Source organism: Ostrinia nubilalis, chromosome 27 (genome assembly GCF_963855985.1).
Source record: "Ostrinia nubilalis chromosome 27, ilOstNubi1.1, whole genome shotgun sequence".
NCBI classification, from domain to species: Eukaryota; Metazoa; Arthropoda; class Insecta; order Lepidoptera; family Crambidae; genus Ostrinia; species Ostrinia nubilalis.
In genome coordinates, this window is record NC_087114.1 from 4,926,075 (window position 1) to 4,939,337 (window position 13,263).

General features: G+C 39.5%; 1 protein-coding gene across 1 annotated transcript in view; it reads right to left on the reverse strand.

Annotated features, from left to right (window-relative positions):
• Window positions 1-806: 806 nt before the first annotated feature.
• Window positions 807-13,263, reverse strand: part of LOC135084995 (serine proteinase stubble) — a 70,095-nt gene continuing 57,638 nt past the window's right edge. Inside the window, exons 8-10 of the mRNA XM_063979755.1 lie at window positions 9,341-9,456; window positions 8,549-8,704; window positions 807-2,549 (exon numbers count right to left, since the gene is read on the reverse strand). Coding sequence (XP_063835825.1) covers window positions 2,386-2,549; window positions 8,549-8,704; window positions 9,341-9,456 — 436 coding nt within the window. The 3' untranslated portion in view covers window positions 807-2,385. The remainder of the gene's footprint in view (window positions 2,550-8,548; window positions 8,705-9,340; window positions 9,457-13,263) is intronic.

Here is a 13,263-nt window from a genome sequence, read left to right on the forward strand (position 1 = left end):
AACCTATGTAACTGAGTTTACTTCCATTATAAATGCGAAAGTTTGGATGTCTGGATGTTTGTTACTCTTTCACGCAAAAACTACTGAACAGATTTTGTTGAAACTTTACAGTATTATTGTTTGTAACTCAGATTAACTTATAGGCTTTAATTTATGCCGATCTGTGACACTAAATTTCACGCGGGTGAAGCCGCGGGTAGGGTTGCCAGGCGTCCGGCTTTAGCCGGACATGTTTGGCTTTTTAGGGACTTGTCCGGCCAAATATTGCCTTGTCCGGCCTGTCCGGCTTTTGTTAGGCTTTTTATTTGGTTGCCGCGCCAGGCGAAAGTCGTGCCAAAGAATCATATAAAAAGCGCACGCATCAGGATGTTGGATAGTAACCGATGATGATAGTACTCACTCATGAACAGACACTAATTGCACCCCCCCCCCGTCACATGTCCGGCTTTTAGGGTAAAATGTCCGGCCAAATGAAGCACAAAGTCCGGCTTTTGTGATTGTGGACCTGGCAACCCTAGCCGCGGGCAAAAGCTAGTTACATGAATATTTAGATTGAGATCTCGATTCTACCCGACGCGATGTCAATAAGACTGGTAGATTTTCATTGAAACTATCAGCCATAGGACGTCCACTGCTAAACTTAGGTCTCCCCCAATGCTTTCCATGTTGACCGGTTGGTAGCGTTCTGAATCTAGCGCCTTCCTGCTACCTTTACCTTTATGAGGTCGTCGGTCCACCTTGTGGGTGGGTAATGAATGATAGCGTCATGATAATGTTAAAGGAGGAGCTTTTAAAGAAAACTTCGATATTATTTTGTGTGTTTATTATTAGACCATTTTGTCCTTCAGTATGTTTCTAACATACGTTGAACCATTCATACTTTTTATATGGCTAACTATAAATATATTTAATAAATGCATCTTTTCAAGTCAAATTCATATAAAATATTTACATTTAATCTTATTTTATACTTAGTTTAGATCTGTTACGTAAAGTTATTGATAAAAATGGAATGTAAAATTATTTTGTGAAATTAAAAAAACTATTTGAGCTATTTGTGGATTGAAATTGTTATCCTTATTAAAATAAAAAGCAACAAAATAATGCATTTTTACAAATTATTAGTTAATTAAGTACTTAATTATAAATTCGGAAGATTCATAACAATTAAACTTAAATTGACAACAAAAATAAATAATTATCTAACTAATACACAAATAGAAAATAGTCTTCTAAATTCGTTGTTAAAATAAATTCTACTTATTCACGTAGTTTTCACATTTTTAACAAAAATAATTAATTTTATTTTTGGACCGAATTAGCACCACATTCCAGTCTTCTTTTTATTTGTACCAATTTTTATTTATTTTCAAATTGGCAAAAATATACAAAACACTGTTTTTAATCTAATATTTTACTATTCTATTACCTACAAGTATCACTGCACGACTCTTAAATTAAGTAAGTTAATCTGTCTCTACCACAAGCCTCTACCATAATTTAAGCTTGTGAATTGGTTTTGTTTTCCGATGTAAGAAGCTTTTTGACATATTCATGAAATGTACTATCGCCACCAGTGTTAACTGCCCATTGAAAGTCATGTCATCTCGTTCTATCGCAAAGAATCGCCATTTGATTAGAGCGAGAGCAAAAACGGAAATGTATAGTTAACAGTGTGGGCGTGTGTACGTAAAGTATCAAGAAAAAATCTAAAGAAAAATGTCTAACAGTTAAAACTAGTTTTAGAAAACTCAGTAAAAAAGGGTTTGTTATCTTTTTAACCCTTCGCAGTACCTATTGAGCTGCTAAAGCTAAAGGTACAAAAATATAGCCCGATCTTCGATTCAAGTGAATTCAAGCCAAGAACGTTCTCAAACTTTTAATGTCATTTCAAAATTGCGGTGGTTTGCTATTTATTAATGTCAAACCACTCAAAAACCTTAAGGCTGACTGGAAACTTCAGACCCAATGTTGGTGCTAACTGCCGAAACCACTCGTCAGATGTGAGGATCTAGAAAATAGCCTATTGGCACTAACGTTTGGACAAGTTATTATCTAGACATTGGACGAGTGACGTTAGGACCAACTTTGGGGCCAACGAGTAGCAATTGTATAGTCAATTCCCAAACTGTAGTCATCCCTGTCAACTCACACTAGTATCATCTGTCAAAACGACCAGGGTCGTCTTTAATCTACTGGGTGCTCTGGACATGTAAGGATCAAGGGGATCAAGAATGAGTTTTTTTTTGTAGAGCCCACTCGATCGTTCAGAGTACCCAGTGAGATAGAGGGAACTTCAAATGACCCTGAGGCTCCATCCCACAAGTCCAGATATGCGGGGTCCAGTAAGGATCTCACAAAACCGGATTCCCGTGGGAAAGGGCCCTAAAACTGTAAGATCTGGTTGATCCAGTCCCGGAACTCGGAGATCCGGGTATAAACTCCCGGCTGGTTGGGCTCCGCGCACCCGATGCCCCACGAGATGACCCCGCCGAGCACGAACCGGTTGTCCCGGTCTCGCTGCACCACCATTGGACCTCCGCTGTCACCTGGAGGAAGGAATTGGGTATTTATAGCATCTTTTTTATGCAGAACAAGGCAGGTATTTGAGCGCAATCGCCCCTGATGTTATGTAAGAGTAGGCTCACACCGTTGATTTTTCGTCGGCCGATAGTTTAGTCGGGCAGTTGATCAGTATGGGCATGTATGGGAGTGCGCACACTACGCCGATTCGATATGGCCGATTCTTCATACAAATTAAAATCGGGCACAACTATCGGCCAACTTAAAATCAACGGTGTGCGCCTACTCTAAGTGAGATGCAGTCTAGTATGGCAGGGGAGACCGAGGAGAGTTGTAACAGAGGTGAGTTGTCACAAAGCCGATTATCTGCGCCTATGGTAGTTAACGAGCTGACAATTTCACGTAAACTGTGGTGTGTCGAAAGATCGACGAATTCGCAAAGTTGCTAGCCCGATAAACAGGTTTAGGTTCAGAGAAATTGACTTTGTAACAATCCACCTCTGTTACAACTCTCCTCCTTACATACATGCCCTGTAAGTGCCTATTTATTTATTTATTTAGGTTCACCATCAACTATTACATCAATATTTGCACAGACACTTTGACAATTCAATAATGTAAATGTATAGCTATATTAAGGTAAACACCGCTTACATAATATTTAATGTTTGCTAATTATTTAAAGGAAAGAAAAGAAAACAATAAAAAGTCTGTTAATCATTACAATTTACAACTCATTCAAACATGTTCAAAAGTCTCCATGACTGCCTTTCTAAACTGTTGACGGCTATCAAAGAATAAATCCACCGCCACACTGTGCTCACTCAATAACTTGCATAGACGAGGAATTGTGGAGCTCCTACCCAGGACGGTTTTGCGATGGGGGGCACTAAAGGGTGAGATCGGCTTGCGGGGGATCGTGCGTGGTACGCGAAGATTAAATTTACTCAGGAGTTGGCTGCTGTCAACCCTACTTCTCATGATGTTATGGAGAAAAACCAGGTCAAGCAAGTCCCTTCGCTGATTTAGTGTTTGCATTTTGAAGTGCATGAGCCTTTCTCCATAAGATTTAAGTTTTTTTGTGAGACCAAAGGAGCTTGACAGATGCCAAAGAAATCTCTTCTGTACCCGTTCTATTCGTAAGGAGTGAACCGCATAATGAGGTCGCCACACAACGCTGCAGTATTCCAAAGTGCTACGTACAAGGCAATTGTAGAGATTAATGCGTGTATAGGGCTTATGGAATACCTTTCCGTTACGCATGATGAACCCTAGCATTTTATTGGCCGTACTAACTATGCCGTCGATGTGCTCAACAAAGGTTAATTTTGAATCGAACGTTACTCCCAGATCTTTTAGCGATTTCACTTCGCTGAGAGTTGTGCCTTGAATGTGGTATTTAGATGGAATAATCTTTGTATTTCTAGTGAATTTTATGTGTACACATTTTTTAGAATTTAATAGCATGCCGTTTGAGTTGCACCAATAAGCCAGGGCATTAAGGTCACGTTGCATCATGGATACATCATCCGTACAGGTTACAACTTTTATAAATTTTAGATCGTCTGCGTATAAAAATGGTGTAGAGTTCTGAAAACACATAGAAACGTCGTTGATGAATATATTAAAGAGAATAGGGCCCAAATGGGAACCCTGAGGAACTCCTGAAGTTACATCTTTATTGCCCGATTTGAAGCCGTTAACAACAACATGAAAAGTACGGTTCCTAAGGTACGAAGCCAGAAATTGCAAAACATTACCTGAAAAACCATATAACGCGAGCTTTTCAAAGAGAATATTGTGGGGGACGGAATCGAAAGCCTTACTAAAATCAGTGTAAATGGCGTCAATTTGTTTATGTGCATCTACCTCGGAAATAATTTCATCGAGGTAGAGTACTAGGTTAGTATTTGTAGACCTACCTTTGACAAAGCCATGTTGGTAATCAATAATAAAATGGCTAAAGTGGCGTTCGATGTATGGATAAACTAATGATTCCAGAATTTTTGAGAAAGTTGATAAGATAGAGATAGGCCGATAGTTTTTAACTGAGGTAACGTCATCGCTTTTGAATATCGGAACAACTTTGGATTCCTTCCACAACGAGGGAAATTCACCATCCGTGAGAGCTTTGTTGTAAATTAGGTAGAGCGGGAAAGACAAACTTGAAGCGCAGTTTCTTATAAAAAGCGGTGGAAAGCCATCGGGACCTGCTCCCTTAGTCGGGTCCAGTGATTTAAGTTTTTCTTCAATCTCCTCCCGGGTTACAGTGATTGAGGATAAGCTTTCGCTTTGTGCATGGAGGAATTGAGAAATATTGTAATCAGAGAGCTCTACATCTGGGGTTTCACTATAAACCGAGGCAAAGTAATTAGAAAACATTTCACAAATTTCAGGAGTATCATTCGCCACTCTACAACCATCTGTCATCTCTGCAGGATAAATGCTGGCGGCGTTACGCTTTGATTTGATGTACGACCAAAAATACTTTGAATTTGTGTTTATTCTCTCCTCCATCCTAGCGACATACGCGTTAAAGCAGTCTTTAGCAATTGATTTGCAGCGTTTATTTAATATATTAAGTGTTATTTTGTCGATTGGATTTTTGTATTTCTTATATCGGTTCCAAACTCTATCCCTCTCTCTAAAACTTCTTATTGTAGGTACTACGACTAAACCAAACCGGGTAATTTTTAGTTTTTTTGGGCTTAAATGAGGGCACATGTTTATCTATAAGTTCGTTAAGTATATTGGTGAAGACTTCTACCATTGAGCTAGCGCTTTCACAGCACGAGAAGAGCTCAGTCCAGTTAGTTCTGTCTAAAAGTTGTATTATGGCCTCGTAATCCCCCTTAAAAAAGTTACGTTTAATAATACTCTGGTTGCATTTGGCATTGATGACAGCACTTGATGATAGCCTTATATCTAATGGTGGGTGATGTGGGTCTATTTTGCATGGGGCGTCCACTTTTTCGCATATATTAGATTCTGATAAGTTAGTTAAGACAATGTCCAGTATTCTATTTTTGTAGTTAAAAACGTGGTTATATTGTTTAAAATCGTTTACGTTACAAAAATCTATCAGTAACTGACCCAAACCAGAAGTACAGCGAGGAACGCCTGTGGGGCTCCATTCAATACATCCTAGATTAAGATCTCCGACTATGCAAGTGTACATGTTATGTTGCTCAATCACTCTAGAGAAGCTGGCCAGAAGAGCCTTAAGCGAAGTACTGTTAACAGGTGGCGGCAGATAGACGGCGCATAGTGCCAATTGAGACACAGACCCATTCGTAACGGTATTAATGACGATCCATAAATCCTCGAAATCACTCTCCCAGCATGACATGCGTTTTGATGTTATATTCTGAGAAACTGCAATTAGCACCCCGCCACCGTCTTTTTTTATGCCATATTTGGATGAGGCTCTGTCTCTTCTATACACAATATAATTGTTCCCAAAGATTTCACTACTTAAGATATTATTATTTAACCATGTTTCTGTAAAAATCACTACATCATAGTAACAACCTATTAAATTATTATAAAGATCCTGAGTTTTCGTTTTAAGGCCTCTTACATTTTGATATAATAAATTTAAGCAATTGAATTTTATAGTAAAAAAAAACATAGTTACATGCAAAAAAAAAAATAAGTTTTATAATAACGAGTAAAAGTAATATAAGAATCCTATTTCAACTTATTTAAACAGTCCATACTCTTGATTAGTTTGTAGTCTGAGCCGTCGTCTCTTCGCATGAAGATTCTGCCTTCCTTTACCCAGACATATTTGAAGTCCAACTCCCGAGCTTTGAGTCTTGCGGCTGCGTGTAACGCCTTGTTTGCAGGTGATAAATGCTCTGTGATGAAAATAGGTTTCTTCTCGCCACCTATACCGAGTAGAGAGGTGTTTAATTTATCCAGCTTGTGTTTTTTATTGAAAGAGATTGATGCAGCCAAAAATGAATCACGCACTCGAGGAGAGCTAAACTGAACTATAACATTTCTGGGTCGTGTACTGGAAGGGTTGGCTTTAGCTGTTCTTGTGCAGTACAAAATCTTATCTTGCTCAATAATACATCCAATTACTTCTCCTATTCTGGTTACGAGGTTAATGAGGTTTTCATTCTTATTTTCGGGAATGCATTGTAGCTCGAGATTGGTCATATGAGCGCGTTGTTCAAGTTGGTTAATTTTATTGTTCTGGTCTTTGATCATTTCTTGCATACTAGAGCTATCTTCTTTTAGTTTCTTCACACTAGACGAGCAGCTATTCATCTCCTTAGCAAAATCCTCATATTGTTCACTTATAAAGTTCATGGACGTTTTTAGATCTTTAAGCTCGTCGGTAACAGCTTTTAGCCGGGTATCAATCATATTAGAGAAGGAGTTTTGGAACTGGGTAAACATATCTTTTAGTTCCGCCCTGACGACGTCGGTCACTACACTCCTCAGATCGTCCTTATTTATATACTCTGGCGCCTCCACTTCCTCTACACACATCTCGGGAGATGACGAAATAGCCGGCCTTTTGACTCTTCTGGTAGACTTAGGCTGGTTAGGGTGGGAGGCTTTGTTGCTGCTACTGCTCGTTGAAGCTTTGATCGGTGCGTTGTCATGCTTTGATCGCCTTTGTTTTTCCAAAGAGCATAATGGACAAGCCCAGTCAGCCCCCAGTGCAATTTCTTTGACTCCCGAGGTAAGTAAGCATTCGTTGTGGTAGTATTTTTTACATTGCATGCAGCAAACATAACCCCTGCTGTCGTCCAGGTCGCTCATATTATTACAACAACCCCATGTCATATTCGATAAGTCTGAAGTGAGTGGCATGGCAATAGTTTTGCTAGATGTGATATTGCCTTTAAAAATGGTCAGGGGAAGGGGATAGGCTATTATCGTGTGATATTCTTATTTTAAGCCCACTATTCAAGGCAGTGTGCTAATATTATTAAAAGCAGTAGCTTATTGCGACGAGGTGACGACTCAAAATGTCGTTTTAAGCAAAAAAATCTCGATTGCAGAGGCGCTTCTGCGCTGTTTAATCTTTGACCCAATGCACGGCGCATGCGCGGTGACGTAGTGGTGACTAGTAGCGGGTGGGTGCGCGCGACTATGGTGCTTATGCGCTGTGCGTAACCGTGTTATTCACCTGTGGGCTTCGCGCTGGGCTTAATGGTGACTGCGCTGACTGTTGGTTGATGTATGATTCAGCGCGATTGTGATTTGCGTTGTTTTCACTATTTTTATTCACACTGGTAGTTTATTCGATGGAGAACACACTTGAGCACAGTTTAAAACAGTAATTGCAGATGATTAGACGTTTTTACAACACTTAGGGAGTCAATTCTTAGAGAGTAGTTGCAAACACAGCTGACCGCTATAAGACGCGGCAAAGACCAGTATTTACTCGTAAGTACCAAGTCTCGCCTAAAAAGGCCCGAATTATAGTGTTAGGGAAATCAAGTAATTTATAACTACTGCAGGAGCACGACTCTATTTACCAGAGGAAAATTGGGAAGGATTTGGCCTTTTTTTACGCACCGCACGCACAGCTTCCTTTATGGCCCAAAGGTTGACTGGTGGAAATGCTTTTAGCATTAAGTCCACTCTATCTATGACCTTATCGTCCAAGTCCTATGCTCTGCATTTTATTAATTACTGCAATATTAAAAAAAAAAAAAAAATAAGTAGGTTACCTTCACAACTGTCAGCGCCGCCTTTCCTCCTGCCCGTGCAGATGAATATGTTCGGGATATGCTCGTTGTCACCATCATCATCATCATCATTTCAGCCACAGGACGTCCACTGCTAAACATAGGCCTCCCCCAATGACTTCCACTTTGCACGGTTGGTAGCGGCCTGCATCCAGCGCCTTCCTACTATCAGGTCGTCAGTCCACCTTGTGGGTGGACGTCCCACGCTGCGTTTTCCGGTACGTGGCCTCCACTCCAGAACCTTGCTGCCCCATCGGCCTCACACCTCATGGAGGATTTGTGCAACACAGCTATAAATAAAATAAGGTTACCTTCACAACTGTCAGCGCCGCCTTTCCTCCTGCCCGCGCAGATGAATATGTTCGGGATATGCTCGTTGTACCCTGCGTCCTGGTACATGGCTTCACAGAGGGAGTTGTTGATGACTGGCACTCGTACTTCTTGCAGGACACTAGGGAGCGGGCCGTCTGGAATGGAGAGGGTAGAAAGAAATTAATAGTAACTGTTTTGATTAGTTATTATTATCAGATAACAGATACAGAGGTAGGCGCTATAGACCACGACTTAGAAAAATAGTTTAAATTTTTTTCCCGTTTTCGCAACACTTCTCATTGATGCTTTACTACTATTCATTGATGGATATTATGAGCTATCCAAGATCCAACACAAAAATATTTTTTAAAAATCGGACCAAGTAGTTCCTAAGATTAGCGCGTTCAACCAAACAAATAAATTCTTCAGCTTTCAACAACAAAAACAACTCAACATTCAACAAAATTACCTACCTACAAAAAATGTTGACATGTTTCTGTGAATGTGTAGGGCAAAACACGCGCTGGAAACCCTTTTACGGTGCGAATTTTTTTTAAAATAATCCAATCATTTAGACCCGTGATTCTATATTTTAAAAGATATTCTCTAATGTAACATGAGCGAAGCCACGGGACTATTCCCACCTCTCGTTCCCACCGCTGCAACTCCTGTGTAGCCAGGATTCTACAGCTTGACCGCCAATAAAAACCAACCAGTGTAGGTCAAGTTTATCCCGGGGCAAAATACTGTTATCACGGCTGAAAGCTAGTTAATAAAAGTGCAACACTGACCGTCATACAGTCGTCCCCAGCCCGTGACGTAGGCAGTCTTCCCCACGTAGTCGTCATCGTTGTCGGGAACACACACCGGGAGGATGTTGGGCTGGAACGTCACCGGCTCGTAGAACCTGTGGGAAGAATGGGACATTTAAAAAAAATCGTTCGTTTCAATCATTAGATAAATAATACAGTCAAAGCTCATATCGGTCAATACCACTTTTGTGCAGTCATTAAGTTATTAACGTTTTAAAAAAAATATAACCGACTTCAAATGCGTGAACACAAAAACAACTAAAAATTAAAAAATTTTGATAATACCTATTCAACAAGAAAATAATCGTTCAAATTGGTTCATAATCGGCGGAGATATTGCGTATAAAAAAGTTCATCCCCAATTTTCCACCCTTGGGGGTGAAATATTTTCTTCAAATTCGCATGAAACCACCCTTTTGATAATACCTATTCAACAAAAAAATTATCGTTCAAATTGGTTTATAATCGGCGGAGATATTGCGTATAAAAAAGTTCATCCCCAATTTTCCACCCTTGGGGGTTGTTTTTTTTATTATTAAATTTAAATGGGACCACCCTTGAGTTATTACCTATACGCCGAAAAAAGATTTGTTCAAATCGGTTCATAATTGACGGAGTTATCGCGTAACAAACATAGAAAAAAAAAAAACATACGGGTCGAATTGAGAACCTCCTCCTTTTTTTGAAGTCGGTTGAAAAGTGGTTTTGACTAATGCCCTTGGTCAAAACCACTTTTGAATGGAAACATCAGTGAAAAGTGTTATTGACTGATTAAGGCTGAGTTGCACCACCTAACTTTAACGGCAACTATGACGATAACCGGTGTTTTTTGTATGGAGTTTGACAGATTTTTGACGTTTGTCAAAGTTAAAGTAAGATGGTGCAACCCAGCCTAAGAGTTTTGACTGTAACATAGTTATGTTTTTATTGTTAGTTATAAGTAGTTAGTGTAAGTAGATACAGTGTACCTGCCTACAAAATAATTTATGCTATCGCATTAGGTTATTGACCTGTAAAGATAGTTTAAGTTGGTGAAAATAAATAAATAAATAAATAAATGTTTCAATCAAAGTATGGCCACTGCTGGTTATACCTCTAGCACGAAAAACTTTCGTGTTCGAATCGTTAGCATATTCAAATCCTTCTTACTCTGGTACTGGACAATGGCCACTTCCCGCTTGAATTCTGACTGTCACAGGTACAGTCAGCGTCAAATAGTTCGTAACACCCAAAGTAGCCAAAAAGTTGACAACACGACCTTATTCCAATTGAAACAAAGATGTATTGCGAACTTTTTGGCTACTTTGGGTGTCACGAATTATTTGACGCTGACTGTACACAAACCCGCGCGTATCCCTGTTTCAAAATCGGTATCAACTATGTTTAGAACGTTTAAAAAGTATCCATGTTTTTTTCTGGGTTTCTATCGATACCTACCATAATTCGTCATAATCTTTCAGTAGTTTAGGGCTGAAGGGTATAATGCAGACCAAAAGACTTCATCCCCGTTTTCACCATCAATCCCAAATTTTTAAGTTATCCCTATGAAAACAATATTCCTGTTATGTGTTTGCTTATCTTGTCGACTACCAACAGGTAGGCAGGATTTTGCTGAGGTCAAAATTACAAAATTCATTTCTTTTTCGTTCTTGACATCAAAAAATGTTTCGTAATATTCGTAACTGTACCAAGTGTTTCAAGACTTACAAGTACGTGCAAGTACTAGGTAATTGTAGAGTTAATTAATCAAATTAATAGCCTACGTCTTAGATACAAAGAGCTATAAAACTTTTTTACCCCCAACAGACCTTACGACCTCGATTAGATATGCCAAAAAAAAAAACAGTCAAGTTATGTACTGAGGTGCTGAATAGTTTTAAAATTAAATAAACGAATAGTAGCATGTTTAGATTTCATGAAAGTAGGGTCATGTCGCCCATTTGCGTCCACCGCCCTATTTACGTTCAAACAAAAAAAAATCTTCCAAAAAGCTCAAGAGTATTTGAATTGGCTGATGCTGATGGTGCCCGATCCTTCATTTCTGTCAAATAACACCAACACTGCTGTGACAAGTCAAGTGACGTCAAAAAAACTGCAGTACGGTAGTAGTTCTTGCAACTCACGAAGGCGAGTGAGCTTTACTTGTGTGTGTACGTCACAGAGGTAACAGAGACACATAAGTAACAGAGGCCCAATTTAAGATACAGCCTCTCTCTATAAATAACTTAGTTTTTCTACGTCACGCGGCGCGGTCACTCACCACTGCACTTGACCTCTAAGCTGGTATTGACATCGCATTAGAATCACAGTTAGTGAATAACAATGTGCCATGTGGGTGTCATCTTTGTATTGCACGTTTGGTTTGGATTGAAGCAGAAGGTATAATTTGAAGCAAGCTTTTGGCGTTCCAGGAAATACATTTGCAAATCGCAAGGGTTAAGTATGTATTTATGGATTTTAAAGATGGCCATTTTTACTGAAAATTGCTTTGTAATGGGACATGGCTCTATTCAAATAATCTGGTTGATTTAACATGAAATGTCAACAATAACACAAAGCTTTTTTTTTCTTATTTTATCTTTATGCGTCCACATAACATGTTGTGTTCCGCAGTTAGAGGTAAAATAGCCAGTTCCTCCGTGGTTGAGGATTCCGGGTGAAGCTCGCTTCCACCTTCGGCCTGATCGTCACTTACCATCAGGTGAGATACAGGCTAAGAGCTTCCTCCTTATGGATAAAAAAAAATCATTCGATTTGGAATAAAAGAAAAGGGTTCTACAGACAAATTCATCTCCGCAAATGTAATGTTTACTCTCTCAAGAAGACAGCATGGAGAGGGGATGAAAAAGGATCTCAATGTAATTCAGTTCCACTTTGAAATCAAACACAGTTTACTGAACTGAAATTAAGTAATATACATTTTTGACAATCTTTGAGGTCAATTGCCCTTTAGCAACATACAAACAAATAATTTGAAAGCAGGGCACTTGCAAGACACGTCTCAAATATAAATGGCTTACCCTACCGTGGTGGTTCGGGACAACATAATTTGAACATTTGCGGACTATACAACTATCTAGTTCTTACCTCAGCAAAGTCAGGTCGTACTCAAACGTAGCTGGGTCGAAGTGCGGATAGCTGGTTATGATCTGGATTTGGCCTTTCTCTCAGCGAAGCCGAAGGGCTCATTGTCGTTCGCCTAAGTCTAGAATGCGCGCCGTGATAAAATCTTATCGATGATTTTAGACAACAAATGTATGGGCTTATCGCGTGAAGTGGGTCCATATTGGCTCACCTAAAGTTATTTACCCGAAATTGTTCTTCCTAACGATTTTAAATCCGAATGATCGAGGCTTCCGGCGACTGGGACCGCAATTAACTAGGACCGCGGTCCCAGTCGCCGGATCCATAAAAAAATTATAATTTTCTTCCGGCGACTGGGACCACTCATAGATAACTTTAAAGAAAATATTATTCAATCCAAAATCGGTACAGTACTAAAATCCATGAGTGGTCCCAGTCGCCGGAAGAAAATTATTTAATTTTTACGCATCCGGCGACTGGGACCGCGGTCCCAGTTCATTGCGGTCCCAGTTGACGGAATCCTCTATAGTGTAGAGTTAGTTGACTTATACCTAATTAAATTATAATTCCTGCTATATAAAAATATACATATATATTTTTCAACAAATACTTTGTGTAATCAGTAGGAAAGTAAAACGCCTAACTGAAATCGTACTAATGGTAGGTATTTATTTAATAATTTATTCATTTATTGTACACTAGCGGCCGCCCGCGACTTCGTACGCGTGGATCCCGTTTTACCTCCTTAGGGGTGGAGTTTCGTAAAATCCTCTCTTAGCGGATGCCTACGTCATAACATCTACCTGCATGCCAAATTT